Source organism: Rhinichthys klamathensis, unplaced genomic scaffold, assembly GCF_029890125.1.
Source record: "Rhinichthys klamathensis goyatoka isolate OS25496 unplaced genomic scaffold, OSU_Roscu_1.1 h1tg000679l_1, whole genome shotgun sequence".
In the NCBI taxonomy this organism is placed as follows: domain Eukaryota; kingdom Metazoa; phylum Chordata; class Actinopteri; order Cypriniformes; family Leuciscidae; genus Rhinichthys; species Rhinichthys klamathensis.
Genome location: NW_026607111.1, coordinates 486,984 through 513,791, shown reverse-complemented (window position 1 = coordinate 513,791; position 26,808 = coordinate 486,984). Strand labels below are relative to the sequence as shown.

Sequence of the window (26,808 nt, the reverse complement as noted above, 5' to 3'; positions counted from 1 at the left end):
AGGCTACTGAAAGAAAGCAAAGAGCTCAGAAGCTGTCAATCACTTCAGTTGCAGTGCGCAAACGCTGTGCTCAACGCTGCAAATCGCGTTGTAATTAGAAACCTTTGACGTTCTCTAGACTGCAGAGCGTGAACACTAATCAGCATGGGACCGTTTGAAAGCAACTTCCTATCAGTGGGTCCCGAATTGAGTCGAAATAGTCCTGGCTATTGGACCCGCAGTCTGCCCATGCCTATTGATTCCCGCAAATGGCCACTTAAATATTATTCCACCCTTTACATCAAATATTAGCGATTCACCCGTCCACATGCAGGACTTTGCCTACGACTGTGTCTACGGACCTACAATATTTCTAGAGCGGATGAAAAGTCTGAACACTTATATACAGAGAACAGAGACAGTCAAATGAGATGTGTAAATCAGAATATATCTGTACAGTGTACACCAATCATCATACCAGAACAATGATTCTTCTTCTTCTTCAAGAAACATTGACACTTTCTTCAGTTGCAAATATGTATATAAACCACCAAAAAAGAAAGAAAAAAAGAGAAGATCGAAGGTATCAACTTAGTAAATGATCAGATTTAGCGAATTGAGCAAAAAGAACACTGCACATCGCATTGACACCTTAGAACCAAGTCATAGTTAGTATTCATGAGACCGAAATTCCATTAAAGACTAAGTGGAGTACAAATATTACCTAGCAATGTCATTGTGAGCAAATTACCATTTATGAGCTCTTTATTCACCATAAAGTGATGTCATCTAAACCTCGTTCCAACACTGCTACACCCAAGTAGTGAAATGCTTGGTTAGCCTAATGTGTTCAGTGGAATGTGTCTTAGCCTTGTAAATGTGCTGCTGTCTGTCCACACGCACGGCTCACCCCAACTGCCCCCTTATTCTCCTCAGATGGGCTGTTTTTGGGCTGGCCATTTAGCTCCTTTGAGCCGAGTGTTTACTGACTCTCGTGTGTTTACAGACACTGTAATGAATGTACGTTTAGAAAGCGTGCTGTGAATGCGTCTGAGGGGGTCTGTGGACTTTGATTCGTGCTCGGTACTCTAAACAATCCTGGCTAACACTTTATAATACTTGAATTTATAGCATTTGCAAACATAACATTGATTATATAATGCTTGCCTTGGCTTGAAGGACAACAACGACAAACGACATGCAAGAAAAGCTGATGAACAACAGGACAGTTTGTCAGTTGATTGGTTTTAATTTCTTTGGGGTTGTGCATTTGATTTACATTTTGATTGGCTGGGATTGCAGTTCACGTTTAGTATGAACGGATACATTTATTGTCGATGGAACTTATCGCATCGTGCCTGGTTAAGACACGGTATCATATGTGTGTTCAAATAGTTATAAAAGTCCAGATAAAAGTTAAAAATTTCAGCTTGATTCTAATTTACAAGCCCAAAATGTTTGATTTGAGTTGCAGTTCTAATTAGATTTGATTAGATTCTGATTCATTTGGTGGTGCATTTCTGTAATATTGACTATTTTACTTGGGTATGAATGAAATTCACTTTTCGCTATTGTAACGACATTTTAATAAAACGTACAAAACTATAAACTCATGAACACTTTTGGTTACAAACTGGTTCTTTTGGTTAAAATTTAAAATTTTGAAAGTCTGCAAGTCTTTTTGGATAATTCATTGAAAAGGCAGAATAATAAGAGTAATTTATTCTTGAAAGGGGCTACACTGGTTGCACTGTGGTTTTTTTGATTTACTAAAAAGAATAATTGAAAAGACTCATTTGTTTGCAATCTGACTATACAGTAGGCCTAAATGTCACTATGTGCCGCCCCAAGGACATCTGAAAAATAAATGTCTTCTTGCCATTATATTTGCAGGTCATACAGTATTTTTATCTCATTTTCAATATAGGTTGTGTTCACACTTGTGAACAAAAAAGTTCTGGTCCGCTTAGCGTTCACATTGGCATTTTTAACACCGAACCTAAAGGCATTTCACAACCTGATTGGTCTGCTTTTATGACGTATATTTCAAGACGGAACTTACCGAACATCCAAAACAATGCTGTTTGCTGGGCTAAATAGGCTCGTTGTATGTGCGTAACCTACATATGATGGTATTTTGACCAGCTGAAAACTTGTGAAGAGTTTATAATGTGTAAAGGAGTCAAACAGCGGCAGGAATTCCTGCCACACACACAAACAAAGATCTGCTGCGAGGAGATGTGGTTCTGATGCCTACCGAAATGTGATGGGTAACATCGCGACTATCACAAGAAAAAACAGGTATGCTTGAGCAAGGGTCGCATCTTGTGACATCATGTCCCGTTTTTGATTAATTTACATGTCTTTGGTCTGTGTTGCGTTCATATTTCATTCGAACCGCGCCAGAGTTCATTTAGAAGCGGACCGAGACCCATCTTTTCAGCGGCCTCGGTCCGCTTGTTTGGTGCGCACCAGGGTTCGGATGGCAGCATTCATACTTATTCAAATTAACCGTTCTAACAGAGCAATCGCACCAAAGTTAGTTTTAATCAAACCAAACATGCCAAGTGTGAACCATATCATGTGTTGAATATTTTTTTTCTTTTCTTTTTTACTAATTACATTCACAAAACCGAGCACAAAAAGTAAGCACAAGAGAGTAAGACTATAAAGTCATTCTGCCTCCTAGATCAGCTCTTCTGAGGATTGTTTAGGTAAATGCGAGCCTGCTGTGAGCTTGTATTGTACACGATTGAAGCCTAGTATAATGTGATTGGCTGCGGTCTCTTAGCTATGGCTGGAGATTGTGCTATCTTTTTACTTTACCCAGAAGCGACTAACCGAACGGGTTCCCTCCTTCTGGAAAATGCAGGAATCCTATTACACACCACACATAGATGGAGACAAGTGTGTGTGTTTGTGTGTGTGCAAGGCAGCAGAAGTAAAGAGAAACCAGAAGTGTTTAATTATTGGATTCAATCTGTATTTTGTTCAAAGGCTAGTAATGCGATCTTCTACATATCACTTAGGCTATGTTTGCAATATGAAGTTCTTTGCATTGAAGTTATTTATGACTTCTAGATGCAAAACAGCTACTTTGAATGTGATTTGAACTCAGAACAAATGTGTTTTGTGAGCTCACTTCTAGATATAGTTAATTTTGTTAAATCATTTTAAACGTCAATATTGTTAAATGAAATAGAAGTAATACACATGAAATTAAAAAGCTCTTCTGGGGACATTTTACTATACATTTTGTCCCCACAAGGACAGCAAAACCTGTTTTTTCCACACACACAAAGTGCTTCCAGATTTGTCTTCAGATTACCTCTGAGCTCTGTGTGTGTATGTGTATGTGTGTGTTTGTTGAAGCATTCAATGTGGTCTGTGTCAAGTGTGGATGGTTTTTGTTGTCTCTAATCTTAAGGATTTGTGAACACAAACAAACAGCAATCTTTCATCTCCTTATCTCGTCTCATCTGATTGGTCACCCCTGGCCAGTGACATTTTAAGTGACATGAGTTGATGATTGACAGCTGCTACAAGCCCAGAATACATGCAGGCGAAGACTCGACATGTCCAGCAAAACGAGGAATAACTGTAGTGATGCACGAACTGTGTCACTCCTAATCGCCTATGATTTATTTGGGTGAAACGCTTCTCTTTCAGTCCTTGCAAAAAGCATCTTGTTGTTATTTCTTGTCTCTCTCTCTCTCTCTCTCTCTCTCGGTCATAAGTGGCAGATGAATAATTTAGCCTGTAGGATGGAAGTCCCTTCGCCCTGGTCATGTGTCACTCTTCTCAATCTGTGTGTGTTGCACGTGTTTGTACAAAGAGGCAAATGGATGATGATTTGTGCTTCATTTCAAGCTGCACATGGCCCTCATTCTTTCTCTCAGGCCTCATTAGCTCATAATTGTGAGTCTGTGTGTGTGTGGTAAAAGGGAACTGGGTTGTGTGAAAACTGCTCTTTTTCCTCTGTGTGTGTGTGTGTCTCTCTATAGTATCATTTGAGCTCCTCATAAGACCGCACACGCTTGACACAAAAATATTTGGTTAAAATTAGGGATGCACCGAAATTTGTCGTTTTGCCGTTTTACTCAAATTGTCTTATTATTTAATGTATGCTTGAATAAATCTGTAATGAAAACAAGTTTACAGCTTTTTGTCATTTAAATGTTTATATTTCACAAAAAAACTATAGTAGAAACAATTCTGTTATTAAAACTGCCTACTCATTTTTAGCTATTTGAGTGATGATTATAAATAAGGTTGATTAATTCAATTATTATTCATTTTTATTTACTTTTGGTTTCGGTTCATGGCAAAGTGCATCCTAAAGTGTCGGTTTCGGCCCAGAATTTTCATTTTGGTGCATCCCTAGTCGAAATGATCACACACTAGACACTATTGAAATGTTTTTTACTGATAGTGTATTCTGAAGGGCATGTGCTCCAGATACATCTTTGTACGAAATCACATATTTACATTGTTAAAGTATATGCTAAAGTATGTTTAAATACAAATACATCCACCATTGACCGTCTTTGACGTATGACATACCATGAGAATAATTTACCTAGGTGTTAACCCTCTGGGGTCTGAGGTGTTTTCGGGGTCCTTGAGATGTTTTGGCATGCTCTGACATTTGTGCTTTTTTCAGTTGCTTATAAACATATTAATGGCACAGGTGAAATTACACTCTATATAGCACACACAGGGCTACCATAATATGTGAGCAACATGTATGTACATGTTTGTATTTTTGAGAGAATATTGTTTATGCGTGGTTATTGAAAAAACTAAAAAATTAAGTTTATAATATAAGGCCACAAATAACATACTAAATATTTGTCCACAAGACTTTTGACTAGTGGATGTTGTCGCCTAGAGTTTTTGCTTCAAATTGATCTGAAAATCATTCTGCCTTATCATTCACATAAAACAATAGATTGTTTTAAATTGTGAAAAAAAAATTTTTGTTTGCAAAGGCAATATGCGGATGGGCGGAACGGCCCAACCCCCTCATGAATAATTAGGCAGTTCTCACCTGAGCAGTCTGCATACTAATGAGCCTTTCATGCAGGGGTGTCACACAAGAAAGAATGCAAGGACAATATATATACACTACCGTTCAAAAGTTTGGGGTCAGTGAGAATTTTATTTTTATTTTTTGGAGGAAAGAAAACAATACTTTTATTTATCAAGGAATAATTAATTTGATCGAAAGTGACAGTAAAGACATTTATAATGTTACAAAAGTCTTTTGAACTTCCTATTCATCAAAGAATCCTAAAACAAACAAAAAAACTGTACAACTGACAGACCAACAACTGTTTCAACATTGATAATAATAATAAATGTTTCTTGAGCATCAAATCCTCATATTATACTGATTTGTGAAGGATCATTTGACACTGAAGACACTGACACTGGTGATGCTGAAAATTCAGCTTTGATCACAGGAATAAATTACACTTTACTATATATTCACACAGAAAACAGCTGATTTACACTGGAGATAATATTTAATACTATAACTGATTTTTGTTGTATTTTTAATCAAATAAGCGCAGCCATGGTTAGCAGAAGAGAATTCTTTTAAAAGTATTTAAAATCGTACCGACCCCAAACTTTTGAACGGTAGTGTATATAAATAAATAAATGTTTATACACACACACACACACACACATATATATATATATATATATATATATATATATATATATATACAAACAATCAAAATTTAAATGAAAGCCAAAAGCACATTTATAGTCACACCTTTTAGCCATCCACATACCATTTTTAGCCATCCACCGCGGTAAAAATAAACCAGTCGCATTGCAAAGTCGTTCGCGAAATGACCGCCAGGTGGCGCAAAGGGACATTTAGCAAAACGTAAGTGGGGCTAATGTCTATTAACAGTAGCCTAAGGATGAAATACTACAAGTTATGGTAATTTCCAAATAAGCCTACAACAAATTGTTGGTCATACAGATAAGATATAATCTTTTAAAACTTTAAAAGGCTAAAGTAGGCCTACACTCTCACAGGCTAAAGACAAAACGTTTTCTGGCTCATGTCAGAAACAGACGTTTGGGTATTTCTCAGTGAGAAAATTCATAGCTGAGCGGTAGAACTTACGGTTCATCATCAAGATGACACGGGTTCAAATCCCGCACAAACATGGTCTGCTGTAAATTTTATATTTATTATTGCAAAGAGATTTGTCTAGCTCTAAAACTCTGTTACACCATACAGTTTTTTTTTTTTTGCTTATATTTATAAAATACAATTATCATGCATTTCCATTTCACACTAAGTAAAAATACAAAAAAACAAAATAGTATCCAACAGAACGACTTTGCATCTGTATAATAATAGGCTACCAATCGTAATTTCAAAAGCAGTTCTGTAAAAAAATAAATTATATATAGCCTATATATATAGGCTTTATATATATATTTTTTTTTATTCCAGGCTCTCATGCCACACCCCCGATTTCTCACGCTGAAGTGTCAACCCGGTCGGTCAAATTCCTGAAGGATATAGTTTATCTATAGATACCTGTTGAGCCACTCGTGATCGACTAGTTATTATACCGCAAATTAGTTAAAATATCCCGTAATCTATCTAGAGCGAGCGTGCATGCGAGACAGATATTGTGCTCCAAACCGTGCGCGCGCATGGCAGAGAGGTCTGTTCCCTAACCTAGAGTTTTTAAAAACATTGTTTTAAGTAAAGTGTGATTTGCCAGGGGGGATTGTGGTTTCCTTCTGGTCAGACATCCCTGCTTCTGCTGAATTATTTTAATCCCCACACCCCTCCCTCCACAGCTAATCAATGCTATAGGCTACTTCACCAATATCAAATATATAAAATAGAGATATGCAACAGGCACGTTTAAACGACAAACAATAAAATCAAAACCAGCGTTTCAGTTGTTCATTAGTTCCAGTGGCCTTAATGCATGCACGGCTTTTCAAATTTCACAAAGCGTGTTGAGATTATTTTGAATGAAATATTGAAGTTTATAATTAAGTGTTTTGGCACACCACGCCGAGTGGCCCTATGCATTTTTCTAAAGTCGGGTTTTATTCTGGCATCGTGAGTTAGTGTTCGACAAACGCGGCAGCGCGTTCATTTAGATTAATTTATTTTTCTCATTATTACAGCTAAAATAACTTAGTAGGCGACTCCGTAATTTTTTGGTCATACAGATAAGAGTAGAGTAGCTTACATCGTTCAAAACTGTAAACTTGTATTCATATTAGGCTAACGACAAAAACAGTATATCTGTCGTCTCTGTCTCCGGGAACTGCGCGTCACAAAAATGAACCGAAAGCCACTTCAGCTCAGTCACGATAAGAAATCGGCTATGTCTAAAGCCTTTAAATGTCTAAATATTTAGGCTAATAAATGTTATCTGATTATAGGCTAATCCATATGAAAACTAGAGGAACAGAGGATCTACTCAAACATGTAGCCTGTAGCGCTTCCCAATGAGAAAATGACAAGGGTGAAAATCTCGCTCTAATTAAATGTAGGCTAAATCGCCCTGAATTAAAATGTAAAAACAGATCAAATAATGTATTTGTCGAAATGTTGCGATATTGTTTCATTTAAGTTCATAATTGTTCTATAAATGTTATTTAATTTAGCAGCATTACCACGAAGCACCGTGTTTCGATATTTATTTGAATAATACAAAATCAAATAAAAACTTAATTCACAAATTGCATGCCTGGTTGTAAGGATCCAAAGATCCCTGTAGAATTTAATATTGAGTTGAACATTTTGTTCATGACAACAAATTAACAAGCGTTTTTTCAGATTATATTTAGTTTTGCTTGGAAAAAGCTGCCCCAAACCAGTTTTATTTCATCAATTATTGAAATAATGAAATATTTAGTAATAAACTTTTATGACAGAAATATCACTAGGCTACATGTAATTCCATTTAATTCCTTCATTATCAACACTGTCTAGAATAGCGATTTAAGTGTGAATTGCGACTTCTCTTTGTGTTAAGTCAGCCTCAGACTCCGATAGCCTGTAGGGGGTTGGAGGGACAGTTGCTGAACAAAGGTGTTAATGTTCCTCTTTCATATGGAGAGTGTCGGATAGCCAGCCTGATGAGCAGGCAAAATTATTGTAAGGATAAATCTGTGTCCAAATGTAGGCCCCATATTTTATATAAATTTATAATAGTAGTTTTAGTATATTATAAATATTGTAGTTTATTTATTGGCCTATTTAAAGTTTTTTTTCACACAAAATTTCAATTGAAGTTATTGTACGGTGAATTCAACAAGACATGCTGTGTCTTTGAAGCAACAATTAAAGGCTAAATAATTTTTCCGTGATTTGTATGGCTGACACGCAGCGACATATACAGTAGTATTATCAGAGCGAGGGAGACTAAATAAACTTGTTAAAAAGAGATCCAGCGCGAGAGAGGCAAAGAGAAACGCATGTTTTTAATTTAAATATGTTTCTTTGGACAATTTTCGTTTTGTACTGTTTTAATTGTTTAATTTAGCTGTAATTTCTTTGGCAATACGAATTTAAAATGTCGCAAGAATAAGATTAGCCTAGTGTTTCTTATTTTGCATCGCAAAAGAAATAAACTCTAAACCGATGCAACCCTGTTTAAAAAAAAAAAAAAAAACTGTCCCGACACTTTATTTAAACCTTGAAATGTTCGAACTTGGTTTCAAACATAAGTAATTTTTGTGTTCTTTTACATTACACAATAATTTAGCAGACTAAAGACGAGCTTCTTCTTTTTCATTTTCTGATGCAATCGGCTGACAATCTTCCTTCATCAGTTTTTGTCGTTTGTGCAGCGGCTGCGGTTCTACAGGAATGTAGCAAATTTATGTTGTAATGATAATCAAACAAAACTCTGGACTTTAAATAAGTAAACAGATATAAACAGTTAGCTATTTAAGCATCAAGGTGGGAAAATATAAACGTAGGACAACATCGGTTAACAACATGTATGCTCCTTTGAGATTCGATCTCGGGTCGAATGAAGCTCCTCGAAGCTCGTGTCGTTGCGTTGATCACTGAGCTACCGTCTGTACGCTGATAATGTTGTAAAGCCTCAGTCATCTAGCCTAAATGTTTTTATTGCAATGTTTTATGTTGAAATGTTTTCATTATTTATTCAATTACATTTCAGTAGCCTAATTTCAGTATTGTGATTATGAATTATTTTAACTACATTTCACTTGTTGAATACATCTGCTACCAGCTTTCAATCGCTCTGAATCAGGCGCGGTGCGGCCGCAGATTACCCATTAGAGAGAATAAACCGGAATAAACGAACACTTTTCAGAGTCTATGATTGTAGCGCCTCTTAGCGGTAAACGGCAGCAAATACACCACACATTTTACCGCCGCGGTGGAACGGCTGATGTGGGCATTGTCATGGCTTGCCTCGACATTTGCGTTTGAATAGCGCGCGTCCTCCGTGGGCGTGTCAGATTAACGCGTAATGAAGTGTAATGAGCTGGGAAAAAAAATACTGACAGCACTCTCTTTTCATACAGATTGCATAAACTGAGAATATTTGTTTTTTATATAAATTACTTCATTTAAAAGAAGAGAATTTAAGCTTCATAAAGAAAAACCTCTCGTGCCTGTGTGACAAGTAATCGCGGAGTTACAGTTAATCTTAGGACGCGTTTCAGAATGGACTTCACTGACAGAGAGAACGCAGAACTCGCATCATGTTTGTTTTTCTTTATTTGGTGAAAAGCACAACACTTTGTTTTTATTGTGAGTATCCACAAAAAAAAATAGAAACTTAACAGGATCTAATGATGTACAACACTTATATGTAAGATCAAAATTAACCGAGTATTTTGAGTCTCTTTTACACTGATAAAAAAAAAAGGGAGACAATCGCGCCGGCGCGATAGCCGACCCCAGGGGGTTAAACAAGCATAATATAACAAGTACAAATTTCTTTCATCATTTACTCACTATCATGTTGTTCCAAATTTATATGACTAACTTTCCTTTGAGGAACATAAAAATATATTTTGAGAAATGCCTGTTTTTTTGTGTGTTTTTTTTGTCTATACAATGAAAGTTAATGGTAACCTGTTTGGTAACCAACATTTCAAAATATCTTCTTTTCTGTTCAGAAGAAAGAAATACAGACCTATCCTTCAGCCTGAGTTCTCTACTATTTTTGTTATACTTTTTTTAATCTGATGGCTTCTCATCTCCTGCGGCCTCATGGGATAGGAAAGTGTCCACTGGTAGCACACTTCAGAATCTTAGCAGATGCAATAAGTCACCTGGGGATTGTTCACCTACTGTTTCATGAATACTGAGCATTGGGACATCTGACATCCAGTCTTTTGACATGCTGCACTTTGCATACTGCATTTTTGTTTTGGTTTCCAGTAAGAAACTTACTTAAAATAAGAAAAATTTACTTGCAAAATTGTAAGATGCAATACACACTGCTGTTAAACAGTTTGGGGTTTTGAAAGAAACCTTTTATGCTCTCTAAGGCTGCTTTTATTTGATCAAATATACAGTAAAAACAGATATATAGTGAAATATCATTACCATTTGAAATAACTGTTTTATATTTTAAATTGAAATGTATTTGTGTGATGGAAAAGCAGAATTTTCAGCATCATTACTCCAGTCTTCAGGATCACATTTTCCTTCAGAAATCATTCTAATGTGCTGATTTGTTTCTCAAGAAACATTTCTTATTATTATCAATGTTAAAAAAGATTTTTTGCAGTGTATTTATTTAGATGCAGGCATTGATCTTTGGTGCTCATTTGGGGGGACACGGTTTGAATTTACCCTGCGTCTTTGAGCCAAGGTCCCTTTTATTCCCAGCTTTCCTGTCTCCTCTCTATTGTCTCTATCAATAAAAACTGAAAAAAGTCCCCAAAAACAGAAGGTACAGTTTCACACTTCCAGACATCTGCGTATGCAAATAAACATGTTTACTGTACGCGCTAGCCTAACACACGCACGGCCACGCTCCCCACAGACCCCCTCCAGCTGTTCGTCTCCATCTGTTCCCACCCCTCAATCTTTATTCCTTTCTGCACATCAGCTGTGTCATGAATGTTTCTCATTCACCCACTGGACATCTCCGTTTTCCTGCAAACCACGCATTTACTCCGATTATGTGTGAGTGTGAGCGATAATAAGCTCTGCGGACAGAACCTGAATGCTCCGTCATCTGTCCTTGCGATATAAAATGAAGGTCTACTCACTCACACACACACACACACACACACACACACATGCAATTGGTAGTCACAGCGCGTTGTCTGCCATCTAAACTCTCATTCTGGGCACTCGTCTGTCACTGTCCGCACTGAACAGTTTTTCTCCCAGGTTGGAGGGATGAGAAGCAGGAGCTCACTAGATTTAAGACAGCGGTGTTCTCTCTCTCTCTCTGTGTGTGTGTGTGACATGATGATGGGTGACAGGCCTCCGAATGGTGGTGTGTGATTTACATAAACTGAGTGTGTGTGTGGCATGTCACCTGCAGGCGGCAAGCACAGAGAAAACACAGTTGACACACAGCCTCTGTCTTTCATTGTGTTTAACATGCCGCTTTGGACCTTAATACGGGCAGATGCCGTATTTAATTTTATACAAATGGTAACAGTTGATGGATAGTGTTTTTAATGGGATGTAATGCTGTGTAACTGTGCCGATTGTTCAGTACAGGGGTTTTCAAAGGACCCCCCAAATATATCCTCTTATGATGGATACCCTCGCTAAAATGTCCAGACAACATTCAGTTTAGTAAGTGGAAATGTAGTACAACGTATTGTTTTTATCATTTTTTTTACATCCCAGTTTGAAACCTCCTGGTTCAAATGATTGAAAGCATTGAAAATGGCTTTCCAAAACACCATCTACACTGACGGGGGTTGTCTGCATCTCTCCTGTGCTTTCAGTTTATTATTGAATCTCTCTATCTTCTACCCCCTTCCCTTCTTTCTATTTACACACCGTGCTGCTGTATGTTAAGGTGTGAAGTGTATGTGTTTAGCGTTCTGATGGACCGCTGACTACCTCTACACATCAGTGTAATGACCTATCCACACTCTCCATCCAGAGAGAGACGGCGAGAGGGAGATTTTCAATAACAGGGCTCAGCGGTGCTAAACGCAGGCTCAGAAGTAATCGCCTCGGTGGTCTCTCACACACACACACACACACACTTGTCTCAGTTTGAGCACCTGCGGAAGACAAAAAAGAGATACGGTGGGGTCCACAAGACCACTAGTGGGGAAAAACATGCTTCAGTTTGTCTAAATATATATATCTTTTTATACACATTTTTCTATTATTAGCATTACAGTCTTAGTATTTGTGTTTCCTCTTTTGCTTTAATGACAACTACAGCACTCAAGTTGTATGAACTCTGCAATTTTGAGCTTCAATTGAAAAACATCTGATGGTCTGGACAGAGTCAAATGATCAATGTCACAAATTAGTGACCTAGAAATTTTTTATCTCATATTTGTGGACTTTTTAACCATATGTTCCAGATAAAAATAAGGAAGCAATTGAGAGTTCTCATAAAACATGTTTACTTTTTTAAGGTTCCTCTTGATACCTTTTTCTTTCCTTCTTTTCTCACCTTCACAGTTTTGACGTGGCGGTGTTTTTTTTTTTCAATTTGCGAGTTTCAGTCTTTTCAGCTGGTTAGCAGACAAACTGGTCTAACTAGTTTTATACCTATGATACTGTAGGGTTTTTTTCATTCCGGTCTCACTCTTAAGCTCATTTACACTAGAGAAATTGTTCCATTTTCTATTGTCAGTAGTGTAGTGATGCATGAAGCACAGCTCACACAGAAGTCACTTTCAAACCAAGCAGTTCTCTTTTGGTGCGAATGCTGCAAACTCATGTGACCAACTAGAACCTAATGTGAAATCTGTGTGGGTAAATCTCGCACAAATCCCTGTTGAAATGACATTATTTCAACCGCAAATTTCGTGATCAACAGTAAATGTTTTATGAACGAGTTTGAAACCTTTATGCAGTAGATTTGCCACTTTTATAAAATCATTGCAGAGCAGTGGTTCTCAAACTTTTTTGGTCACGCCCCCTTTAAACCATTAAAAAAATCTCCCCTACCAAATAATTTCACTAAAAATAAAGACAAAGATTTTGTTAAATTGAAAAATGTGCAATGAAAAACACCTGCAATAGTTTCAATTTTCTAATGTCGTTGAATCATTGAAAAATATAACAGTATATGAGAGAATAATAGATCAGAACATAACTTTTAATTTAAATAAAAAAATACATTTTCAGTATCCAAGGTTATTTTCGTAAACGAAAACTGAAACTAAGAGACAAACTATTGGTCAAAAAACATTTTCAGTAAACTGAAATAAAATAGAAATTTCAACATAATTGAAAAACTAAAACTAAACGAAACTAACATCAGTTAATGAAAAACTACCTGAAATAAAATAATAATTAGCAAAAATAAATAATAGTTTTCGTAATTAATAAGCTCTCATCCTGTACCGGAAAATCACTTTTTTCCATTCCACTGCGTTACTTTATTTTTCAATGTATTGACCATTGCGCTCGAGTCTCGCGTATTTGGCATCGTTTCGCACATGACATAAAATAAGTTCAACCTTTAAAAGTCTCGAGGCCTTGCGCTTTTTCCCCATTCCACACTTTTTCCGTTTTCAAAGCAAAACCGCTTTCTGTGTGAACCAGCCCTAAGAAGCAGAAATGGCCAAATAAGTATTTCCATCATGACTAGACTTTATGCAAATACAAGCTGTACCTTAATTCCAAATAAGATAACCATCTCCTGTGAAACTAAACAAGATACCACACATATTAGACAGAATACCAGACTAAGCAGAAAAGGGAAAAACTAATAGCATATCTAGCCCAGAAATAGACGTACATTTGTCAGAGTAGAAGTAGGCCTATACTAAATGTCTGGTCTGAATAGAACATTTGAATATGAGTATAACTATGAGTATGTGATTTTAAAAGATGCAATAGACAAAAAGCATAAATGGATCAATACAAGAATAATGTTTAAAAGGATTAATCATAGAAATAAACTTAAAGAATAATCATATGCATATTTTTTCTTTTTCTCATACACCATGTTGAACAAGATTTCATTTTTTATGAATGAATAATTTTGACTTTTTAGTTGCATTTGTTTGGTTCTTGGTTCATCCTCAAATTATTTTAATTTTTTTTATTAAGAGGTATTCACAAGAGTTAACTGTAAACTGCAAACATTGTAGTGAGAGGATCGGGAAATGTTGCGAGCTGGAATCTCAAACTCTGCCAGACTCTGCAAGTCGGAAAGGCTCTGACATATACTCCCATGGTACTTTACTGTGTTTTGGGTGCGTGCGCACACGGACACACTCGTGTGCTGCTGAATTTGCTCTGTCAGGGTTGTGTTGGATGATGAATGCTTCAGGCAGAGAGCGAGCTGAATGTTATTTTTTCATAGATACTTTCACACACGCTTGCGCACGCACACACACATTCACATTTAGATTTGCACCCTCTCGCACACCCTGGCTGAGATCAGAAACATTGGCCTACTTGCTGTTTGGTTGTAACCTCATTTATCATTTCTCATTTTGTCATCCCTGAACTCCTAGACTACTCCAGTATGTGCTAAATTTCTCTCTGGCTGCGCTCGGCGAGGTGGTCGCGGGTCATCTGAATTTAGCCGGACAGAAGTGAAGGTTGTTTCTTGTTCTCATGGCCTTTTCTCATTCTCTTTCCAGGGTCTTTGGCTCAGCGCGTGAGGGTGGATGCAGAAGTCGAGTCATATCCTGGTCAGGCTGTGACACTGCGTTGCCAGTTTCCGAATCCAGGCGAAAATCAGCTCACTCAGGTCTGAAATCAACTTCATGTTACCTGCCAGTCTTAGGCAGAGCTGTGGAACCCAAACGAACAAGAGTTTGTAGAAAGAACTTGTTTGTTGGGCTTGTAGTAAGAACTTTCTGAAAGTGTTTATGTGCTGTAATCATCTGCTGGTCACCTGCTGAATTTAGTTTGGATTTGTTTCCTCTGGCATACAGGTGTCATGGATCTTTGAACAGACTGACGTAGAGAGAACCAACATCGCAGTCTTCCATCCAAAATTTGGGGCAAATTACCCTACCAAATCCCCTCTATATGGGCGTGTCCGTTTTGTAACAGACCCGCCCACTTTGGAAAACCCATCCATTCAGATTACAGATGTGAAGATGACAGATGAGGGACGATATATCTGTGAATATGCCACCTACCCTTCCGGCAACGAACAGGGAGTGTCTTCACTGGTCATGCTGGGTGAGTGAGTGTGTGTGTGTTTGTTTGCACAGGAGAAAAGAAACATTAAAACTTGGGGCTTTGCTGAAGAGCTGCAACAAATAATCAGTTAAATAATTAAAGATTTACGAAAAAAATTTCAACAACAAATTTGTATTATTGATTAGATGAATATGTAATGAGATTTATATGTACATTTGTGTGTATAGCATAAGCACTATGCCTAGTGTGCATTCATAAAATTATATATATTGTTATTAAAATTAATAATATATTAATAAAAAAAAGTTAAAAAAGCGATTTTGATTTAAAACACAAGTGACAGCTTGGTCGCGTATAAAATTAATTAAAGTTTCAGCCTTATTCTGCTTCAAAGAGTATGTGTGTGTACGCATACTCAGACTCACGTCTGTGTCCGTTTGTGGGCTTAAAGGGGATTTATAAATGGTATTGTCAGATCAATTGTGCTGCTGTTAATGTGTGTGAAATGTGGCAGTAACCTTGGCCGGGCTCTCGCTCGCTCGCCCCCCTCCCTTCTCTCTCTCTCTCCGCTATTGATCTGCCTGCTTATCATGCTGAGAGGCCGTCGCTTCCCTGTCGTTCCCCGTCTCCCCTGCTTTTCTCCTTTCCCTCTCTTTGATGTCTTTCTCAGAGCGAAACGTGAGTACAATGTGAGCGCTGTGCTAGCGCGTGGCAGGACAAGCCGATCTGTGATCTTCCCGTCTCCACTTCCTCCCCTCCTCCTCTCATCCTCCCTTACCCTCCTTCACATTATAGCATCAAATAAAGGTCAAACTCTCTCTCTTTCTCACAGCTAAACCAAAGAACATGGCTACAACTGTCACCGTTACTGCCGGCACAACCCCGGTCATTGTGGCGCGGTGTGAATCATCCAATGGCCGTCCGGCAGCGACCATTTCTTGGTCCACGGCGCTTAACGGAAATGTGTCGACGCCGATGAAGACGGACAATGCGGATAATACGGTCACCGTCCAGAGCACCTACATGCTGGCTCCGCAGCCAGCGGATAATGGCAAAGACATCAGCTGCATAGTGTCACACCGTACCATGTCCAAGCCTGACACCTTCCCGATGAAACTTGTTGTTGAATGTAAGATATCAATCAGACCATTTACTACTGATCCAAATGCTGTTACGCTAAGCATTCGCTGTTACGCTAAGCATTCCCTGTTGCTATAGCTGATAATTGCTGTAGTGAGTCATGTCTCAATCGGCCCAGGCCAGTAATGTGTCTCAGAATATGCCAGAAATTAGTAAAGGTCATCAAGCAAATTACCCTGAGGCTTTACAGTGCTGCTTGGACCAGACACATGAGCTAAGGGTCAATGAGGTCATCATGGAGTCAGCTGACAGACCGTATCAGTGTTCGATTTACATCAGACTTCAATGGTGCAAGGCTAAACTCATTCATAAAGGCTAGTTGTTCGATCCACCTATTCACTCTGTCTTTCTTTCTTTATCAGATCCTCCCCAGGTGCAGATCGTTGGGTACGATAACAACTGGTACAGGGGCCGGACAAGTGCGTTTTTGACCTGTCAGTCTGATGGAAACCCCCACCCCACCACTGTCACCTGGAAAACGTGAGCATTTCTTTTCACTTTCAGTTCTGTTTAGTCTGAGCCTTAAGTCGGGTTTACACTGTAGAATTTTAGGCACCTTTTTGCTGTTTTTCTAGGATTGTAAAAGACTTAATAGGGCAAAATCTGCAGGCTTTGATCACTTTGTGCAAGGTTGTCCTAACCTGCTCCTGAAGGGCCACTTACTTGCAGAGTTTAGCTCTAACACACCTGCCTGGAAGTCTCTAGTGATCTTGATTGGCTGGTTCAGGGATGTCCAGTCCTGCTCCTAGAAAGCCACCTTCCAGTCGAGTTTTGCTCCAATCCTAATTAAACACACCTGGACTAATCAATGTCTTCAGGATTACTAAAAGCTTCCAGTCAAGTGTGTTGGGGCAGGTAGGAGCTAATCTCTGCAGAACATTTGCCCTTCAGGAGCAGGACACCCCTAGCCTATGCAAAGAATCTCCGTATCAGACAAAGTTCAGTCAGTGTCAGTCGCACAGTGTGGTGACTTCTATGAGATGTCAATTGGACGATTGGGACCAAAGTTTTGGCTATGATGTGTATCATTGATGTTGCACAGTGTAGCATGGCTTTTACTCAAAACTTCAATGGGAATATATCGTACAGTCTGACAAGCAATATTGGAAAAATACTTAAAAAATTTGAGTGTTAACCTGGCTTAAGATAATGGCCACAACCAAACCGCCCACTGTCCATTTACAAGCCCAAAAATGGAAAGCACTTTCTCAATATGGCACTCTCTATTCTGAATCAGCTGGCTTTAAAATAACTTCTGACACTTTTTTTTTTTCAATGCCAGTCTATTATTGCGGTATCAATAATTTCAAATAAACCCACCTCTAAACGGCATGACAAAACAAACTGTTGTCAGTCAGATGGCTTCTTCCTGTCTACGTGGGTGGTTCTTGGCCAGAAAAAGCTGCAAAGTGAACCGGGCATAATGCTGATAGTCATGAGGTCTTTTAAGTTTTAGTTCTATCTGAAAGGTTATGATAATATCATCTGAATGTTGTCCTACAGTTTGTCCGGGCTGATGCCTGAAACAGTGCAGGTGCAGGAAAACCGTCTCTCTGTCCAGAAGGTGGATGACACAATAAATACCACCTTCATCTGTGAGGTCAGGAACAGCTTGGGATACGCCAGAGATCAAATCACCGTCTTCGTGAGGGGTGAGTCTGTCTATAGTATTTCATAACAGGACCCTCACACATTTATACAGTGGTGAGTTTGAGGTGGTGACAGAGGAATTAGTTGGAAATTTAGACTCAATTTCAGACAAGGGGTTACAGTTCAGACATAAGGCAGTTTGTTGGCACTTTCATTGTCTGTATGTTTGTTTTATTCGTCACTCTATTTGTCCTCAAGATCACCTTGCATGCACTGTCATCCCTCAGCATTCAGCTGTTCCTGACTCTATGGTGGCGTTTCTAATTTAGTCTGAGACTTTTGTTGATCTGGAAAATGTGAGACAGGTTCTGTAGAATTCTAAAGGACGTTTTCCGAAGAAAGGAGTGTGTGATTGCAGATGTAACTGTGTTTGGGTGGGGTTAGGTTGAGTGCAGCTGTATTTGGGTGTTTTTGAACAGTGTTTTGACGCAGTTTTCTGTTTAAATCATAGTTCTTGTATATTCAGAAAAAAATCCTTTAAATAAAGTCAATGTGTTGAAGGTATTATATCACTTGCTGCTGCATGATTTTAAAGCAATTTCACAATGCGAGAAATTGTGTCGTAGTTATAGCTTACTCGCACACTGGGTCGGTAAGATTTTCATGTTTTTGAAAGAAGTCCCTTATGCTCACCAAGGATGCATTTATTTGATCAAAAATACAGTAAATCATTAATAGTGTTAAATAGTATTACAGTTAAAATTAGCTGTTTTCTAGTTTACTGCCTAATAATTTTGTGGAAACTGTTTTTTCAAGAGTCTTTGATGAATAGAAAATATAAAAGAATAGCATTTACTTTTATAACAATGCACAAGTCTTTGTCAGTTTTGATCAATTGAATGTGTCCTTGCTGAATGAAAGTTTTTATTTTTTATTTTTTTATTCTTACTGAGCCCAAACCTTTGACGTTGTATAAAATGCGTTTGAGTGAGCGACTGGACCCACTAGTAAACGGTCAGGTGTTTTAGTTGGGCTATCATAACCCAACATAATATGATTGGATTTTCTCTTAATATTTTCATGAATGTCATTTAATTGTAATCATGGGGCATTTGTTTCATCTGGTCTTTATTGACAAAATCAAAGTTAAAGTATTCTTATTTGATTCCATTAGGATTCTTCCTTTATCTTATCTTTATTTTTTTATTCACTTATACATTTTTTTGAATATGGCAACTTTGACTTTATCACTGGTATTCAGGTGGGGGTGGGTTCGATTTGTGACCTCTGGTAAACTACTCCTGCCCTTCCCATAGCTTTATGGCCAAAGTGAGCGCTACGTTTGATAGCCGTCATTGGGTGCAAAATTGTCCTCTTCTGGCTTTTTCTGGCCCGATCTGATGTCCTGTGACAGGCTGATGGAATAAAATATCCACATGGTTGACTGCGGAGAGACTGAGCTGCTTTAGTGCTGAGCAAGACTAATAGCTCTTAGGTGATGTGGAGGAAAGGTGCTTTTCTCTCACAACTTGGGTTTTAAAAGCCTCCTACCTTCCTCCATTCCCCTTGCTATCCTCTCTCTCTCTCTCTCTCTCTCTCTCTCTCTCTCTCTCTCTCTCTCTCTCTCTCTCTCTCTCTCTCTCTCTCTCTCTCTCTTTCTTTCTCTTACATACGTGTCCTTGCAGATCTGTGTGGCTTTGAGGCAAATCTTTGCTCATTTGGAAATGTACATTCCCCTACCAAACACTTAACTGACAACATCTTGCCTTCCCACCAATTTTGGTCCCTCCCATATTCTCATGGAGTGAAAACAAGAGAAAAGGGCAAGCAGGAAGAGATTGAACTAAACGAGGAGGGTGGAGCGGATGAACGCTGGAGGCATTTCAACCCCCCTGGGAACCTACGGCTCTCCCATCGCACGTGCATCCTCTCGCTCTCCTCTCCTCTTCCGCTCGCATCACTTTCATCCTCTTCACTTCAAACTTTCTCGTTTTGTTTGCCTGAGCCACTTCTGTGCCTTCCAAAACTGCTACCCACCCTCCTTCTCCGACCATCTCCCCCCCCACAAGAGGCTCTCGGTGAGGATAAGTCAGTCACTGCTGTTTCAGCTCCCGGCCTCTTATCCTCCTCTGTCAAAGGAAGAGCGGAAGGGAAATGCTAATCAGCCCCGTAATGCAGAGCCAGGCTGTGTTGTGTTCAGTTGGCGTTCGCGGCATGTAGTGGAGGAATCAGGTGCAAGAGGAGATATGTTTTGTGGAGCGCCGCGGGAAGTGTTGGTTAGCCGTGAAGTGGTTCTGCTTAAGTGCAGCCGTTTTGACAGCCATGAAATGGCCACTACCTTCTCGGCCGCGTGGCTGTTTTCGCCCCCGGCAACTATCTCCATGGTGACTAAAGTCGGCCCGCACAGATCTTGTCTCGGTGTTCCTCCTGAAAGCACGAGAGCGGTACAGAGATACCTCGGAGCATGTTTTGTAGCTCCACCACTGGAGCCAGAGCAGGAATCCAACTTCGAATCCAAATCGTTTCTCAACACTGTGCCTCATGTTGCTCTCAGGCTAACCTAGATTCAACCCCCACTCTCTCACTCTCTCTCTCTCTCTCTCCTCCATCATTCATTTTCAACTCTAGAGACTCTTGTCATATTCTCCATCCAGCTATCATGAAAAAAATCTATTCCTCTGCCTTGTCCTGCTCTCTCCCGTCCAGTGGTGTGACGGAAAAAAGAAAAGAGAGGATGTGATTTATTTTATTTTTTTGGGTCTCATCTGTCTAGAAAAGCTCCATGAGCTTCATTCATCCACTCAGCCATTCACTTAGAGTCTTTCAGAGCGCTAATATGTACATTTATTAATATACTGCCAGTACTTAGAGAAAGATGAAGAGACTACATTAGTGGTAATACAATATAATTAGTGGTGTTCGCTAAGGCTTGGGTGAACTATCCCTTTAAGCAACTTTTGAAGTCGTGATGTAACAGAAGTAGCAGCAGATCTTTCTTCCAAATAATGACGTATAACGGAGTGAATTGTTTATCGAAAAGTCTCTTGTTTCACCGGAAGGTCAAGTTATAACAATTTAATTAAAAATTATGAGGAAAAAAAAATTTATGCCTGGATAAATCATACAAAATAAGATCAAAAAGATGCAGCCAAAAATGGATCATGCCCCCTTAATAACTTCCTATGGGGAAGAAAACATGCATACAAATATTGCCTTTGTTACAGATTATGGATTCGGTACTACTTCAAATTTTGGTGCTTCTTGGTCAGTGCCTTTGCTAGAAACCACTCCGAATGCCCTAGAAATCGCATAGCAACATGCTGAAAACCACTCAGAACACCTTTTCGGGTTGTGTGCCAACACCCTGGGATTGTGACTACGACTTCGGCACGGGCAAGCACCCCTCCGTGGCTGTGTGTGAGCGTGAAATCTTCCGATAATGAAGCCATGTAGATCCGTGGGTGTGTGTGGCCGCTATATGATCATACTGTCATGTATAATTCAGAGGACTCAGACAGGCAGTGAGAGATTGACTCAAAGATCAGAACAACACGCTCACTCCTGCTGAACCAGTGGGAGGTGGAGGTGTGTGTGTGGGAGAGAGAAGTACGCCACAGTGGGTGGCTAACGGGAACATTGCGACTGAGGCAGTCAGACATGATTGTGTTCCTGTTGTCTCTCCCGTTAGCGGTGTCTGTGCAAGATGCACAAGAAAAGACGGTGACGATCGATGAAAAACGTAAGAGTTCGAGATTATGATGTTGTTTATTTTGGGTGTTAACACATCCACTGCTCTCTTTTAGCAATGCTAGTCACGTCTTCACACACTCATCTCATACACGCATTCGCTGGGCAGTGAGGAAGAAGCTGTGCGCTGTTGTGTGTTTGTGGCTTCAAGGCCGATGCGTCTGTCTGCTGCCTCCCCTGTCAGTCCCAGCCTCCTCTCTTATGCCTTCCTTCCTCTCATCCATCCGTCAACCAGTCCCATCCGTCCCTTTGTCCATCATCCTTTCTTTTCTGTTTTATGTGAAACTGCATGCTGGTGCTGTGTTTCCTTCTTCATTGTGCAGTTGTAATTGTGAATTCTGCAAACTGGCCTTATGGAAAGCAGTTCCCCTTAAGGAATTGCACATAAATGTCACTCTCCCACATTCATTCAACATAAGCCGGACTGGACTAGTTTTCTAAACGATGTTTGACTTACAATTTTTATCACCCGTCGTCTGTGATTTCATGTACCGATTCGGACGGACTAACATCCGTGTTTATTACAGAGGTGAGAGTGTGTGTTTTCTAGACGTGATTTATGTTTTTAATGAATTACTTGTTGATATACCTTTTTAATTTATTATTAAAACCCTATTTAAACACAAACTTCACATTGGTTTATAGAAGTGGCTGTTTATAATAAACCCACATAAGTGAACAGAGAAATCTAGACAAGTATCTTACCTGACACTGATATTAAAATGGGCGCGATTTGGCTCTTTTATTAATTTTATAATTTTATTTTTTAATACGGATTCCATCCGTATTGAAATGAAAATGTAAGCATGTGAAAGTTTGGTGCACAAAAGGTTTTAAAATTAAAATCACAAAGTATGCCTGTGAAACACAAATTTCTCTAACGTAATAATCCACGAAAACTAGTCCCATCCGAATAGGGCTATACACAGACATTTAAGTTTATTCATGGACTGTGTGTGAGAAACTGGAAATAATTTTTCCCTAGGCCTCGTAAAGACCCCATGAAAACACTTAGATGTTTGTGAATGATTCAGTGTTTTTGAATTCATCTTTTAAGTGAAAAAATTGCACTGCACTGACTATGATATTTTTGTTGTTGTTGGATGCACTAAACAAATATGCTCTTAACTGAACGAGTGTCTGTTTGGAGTCTTAACAAGACTCTGGGGAACACATTGAAGGAGCCATCACATGAACGAACTGAAGAACTAGGGCTTGAATGAACTAATGAATCTTGCTTGTGACCGAGAATTTACTGACCAACTTAGAGTCGGCCATGTCATTTGTTCAGTTTGGCATCTCGTGTCTCGTTCACAAAAAGTAGAGAAAAAGGGTTATAAAAAAATTTAATTTGTAAAATTTGTATACACAAATTTCAATAAAGGGTAATAAGATATGTTGGTGTCTATTAACGAACTTGTTAAGGTGAATTATTTAAATAATCATTCATATCACAAAAAAAAAACCATTGTTGACACTTATCTAAAAGGGTCACCGAATTAATCTTTTTACTGAACGGTTCAAACGATTGAAGTCACTTGAATCAAAATCTCCACTTTTATAGAACATATCAAAGGGCTGGTCCCTTTATGTTTCACTTGACATGAACCAAGATTTGGTACTTGCTAGTCAGTTGCAGGTGGCATTTTTAATTTAGGGGGCAGGACATTTTTTATTCTAGAGAGCATTTGATTGGACAGAAATCTCTGTAGCACAGGATGAGTCATCAATATTTTTAGTCTGCTGAAGATGACTTCAGCGCTAATAGACATGGACCGAAAGGCAACAAATCTCTTTTTGGTTTTGATTTTTCTTTAAACATTTAATTTCCATTTCCTTTCCATGAATCTAATTCTGTTCTCCTTTCTTTTCTCTCTTTTTGACCTTTCTGTCTCTAGAGCAATCACCTCCCTCCTCGAATGCAGGTGTGATCGCAGGCGTGATCTTCGCGTGTCTTCTGGCCATCGTACTGTTAAGTGTCCTCGCCTACTTCCTGGTAGCCCATAATCGCCGCCAACAGCATGGTTACCGCGGCACCGGCAAGCCAACCGGTGCTCCCTACGACTCCTTTACCCGCCTCTTTGGCTCTGCCAAGTCAAGCAAAAACGGTACCGGAAACAACGGGAACAACAACACGCCCATTTACAGAGGAGATGTGGGGCTTAACGAGAAAACGGCCAATCAGGGCATGCATCCGGGGGGCGTGGCTCTGCTCGAGACCACGCGCACTCACACAGCGGAGGATATCCTGCTTAGTAGAGAGATGGATGAGGTAGAAAGGAAGAAATTTGATGAACTGGAAGAAGAGGATGAGCGATATGACCATTTCAGTGGGGCTGGACCCATCCTACAGCTCCGCCCACATGAAGATGACATAGATGATGACATGGAGTCCCAGAGGGATGGCTCTGTGATCTCTCGGACTGCTGTCTATGTGTAAGAGGAGAGCAGAAAGAGGTTCTTGAAGGGTGAACGTGGACCTCTTCCAGAAAGGTTGCATTTCTTCCTCTCAACGAATATTAATTTTATTGTAAAAACAAATTACGGCATCAAACACCATGAGAAAAGGATTAATGGATGGAATGAGTTAATGAATGGATGAATTAATACGCTGGATATAGCACAGATTAAAACATTGAAGGATCGGGTGAAGTAAATAGAGACTACTAAATGCAAAACTGTCAGGCTTCCATTCCTAATTATTGCTCTGGTTGTCATGGGGACAAGTTCTGAGTAATATGAAACTGCAGATGTTGACTCTGCGTGCTATATATGACATGCACACACACACATGAAGTTATGTATATAAATCCACTGTGCTGTTATGTAATTGTTTTAACAGGTTCTTATGTTCTGTTGATCATGATTTCACACTTAAACCAGTTTCAAACTTGATTTTAATTGAGTTTGTTTGGAGCACATTCCTCGGCGCTACATCTCTCTTTCAGCACGTTCTATGGAAGCTATCCTTATGTATTGTGTAGATCATGAAAGAGTCAAACATGCACAGTGCTCATCTGTCTCGAGATGACGTGTACAGTTCACTCAATATCTCAATCCCGTGAGTGACATGACTCACCAGTGAATCATTTGGTTTCGGGGCTAATCAAATCAAATATTAATGAATTATGTGTTCGTTCTCACCCACAATACATTTAGTCACGAAGAGATGGCAGCACATTTTACCGTTTTCCCTGCACATGTACAATTTCCTGATGCATTTAGTCACAAAACAATGTAGCAGATTGCTGTAGTAATAAAACAGCGAGTCAGGGTCACATCCTTATTCACCGTGAACTTTAAACCCTGCCGGAAAAGAAGGATTCAACTAAATATATTGTTAAACTTATGAAGTGATGGTGTGCCACATATGTAACACTTTACAATATGGTTCAATTTGTTAATATTAGTTGTAGTTATCATGAACTAACAGCATTTATTAATATACTGTTGTTAATTCATAATACATACATTTCAAGTTCATAAATTAACATGTCAACATTGACTTTAGCTAAGATTAATAAATGCTGTGGGCATATTGTTTAAAGTTAGTTCATGATACCTAATGCATTAACCAATGCTGACAAATTAAACCTTACTCTAAAGTGTTATCAACAAATCTATATTTATAACTATAGCCCATGTCCATTGTTACCATGGCCACGCAGCTATATATACCTCTCATCCGACACTACAGTTATGGATCACGTACTGTTATTTCCTTGTTTTATTGAGGTTCCTCTCGGTCGGTGAGATACACTGCCTTGTTTTAGGGGAAATAAAATGAAGAAGCTCTTGAATGAGTGAACTATTATGTGTATTGTACGATGTGAGGTGATTTGTAAACTACTGTATGTACACATTTTATTTTTCTTAAAAATGACAACAAATATCTATACTTCTAAATGTTGTAAATACGAAGACGGAGCGAAGTGAATATCCAGGTCGAATGTTGCGCATGTCAACCACCGCTCTGTGCGTACAGAACTATATGAGAGCACATATCACATATTTATATCTGTAATCTAGTATCGAATACTAGTTCCACCTGTACAGAGTTCAAACACATTCACATATGGAAGCTTTCTATGGGGTTTCTATGTTTGTGTGTATGAGTGAGTCAGTGTGTTAAATGGTGTCTGACTCGAGGGCAGTGAGTTATTCCTCCCAGTCTCTCAGGGTCTCGCACACATACACAGTGTGATTTAAACTGGACACTACTCACACACATACACACACACACACACACACTCATGTTCCTTCTCTGCCCTTGTACTCTGTTCCCGAGTATCAGAGGGCATATTGGGTACCGTAGTGTTGTTTCCCTGGGCTTCCATCTTGTTTCACTGACCCTATTAGTGCCACGTCTGGATCAATGCCGCTGAAAGAAGTTGAAGTTCTCACCTCTGAAAGGGTGGTCAGTCTGACACGGGCCGGTCTGACGCGCTCTGATCCGTCTGGCACCGAATAGGCCGGGGTTTCGGCGCAGCTTAGTTTACATCCTGATTGAAAGGTCAGACCACAATCAGTGAATGTGTGAGTAGAGGAAGTGATTTCGTCACTCGTGCTCTGAGAGGCAGAACGCTTTAGCTCCTCATTAGAGGAGAACGCACTGACCTTCCAGCTCAACGTCTCCACCAGGAATTCCGTAATGAAGGAACGGATGCCTTGAGAATATTAAGGAAGTATCCTCTGAGATGCCGAAACGGTATAAGTAGATTTCCAGAGAGTGTGGAGTCGTGATGTTACGTCTCCTCAAGTCGTCGTTTCTCGTTGTCTGGTTTCGATGTTCTGGTAAACACATGCACACATTTAAAAGCCTTAATGTCACCAGTCACAAACCATTCCTCCTGTGTACATAATATAAATATATAAACATGATATAAGACTAAACGGTAATGTCACATCCTTGTGTATTGTACTTCACTGCTGAGAGCATGAAGGATACCTAGTTTTAATTGGTTTAATTGGTATCGCTTTAAAATAATGTTGAATTTGTTCGCATTTTTAATGCATTAGGTATCATTAACTAACATTGAATCAAA

General features: G+C 39.1%; 1 protein-coding gene across 2 annotated transcripts in view; it reads left to right on the top strand.

The window, feature by feature from the left end:
• The window catches only part of si:ch73-22o12.1 (nectin-2), an 80,416-nt gene that overhangs the window by 17,377 nt on the left and 36,231 nt on the right, over positions 1-26,808 (top strand). The window contains exons 2-7 of one of the 2 annotated variants that reach the window (XM_056241880.1): positions 14,776-14,885; positions 15,073-15,325; positions 16,119-16,415; positions 16,789-16,906; positions 17,930-18,078; positions 23,662-24,768. In XM_056241880.1, the coding sequence (XP_056097855.1) occupies positions 14,776-14,885; positions 15,073-15,325; positions 16,119-16,415; positions 16,789-16,906; positions 17,930-18,078; positions 23,662-24,203 (1,469 nt within the window). In that variant the 3' untranslated portion in view covers positions 24,204-24,768. Of the gene's footprint in view, positions 1-14,775; positions 14,886-15,072; positions 15,326-16,118; positions 16,416-16,788; positions 16,907-17,929; positions 18,079-23,661; positions 24,769-26,808 lie in introns of those variants that run through there. The other variant, XM_056241881.1, reaches the window with a different exon arrangement.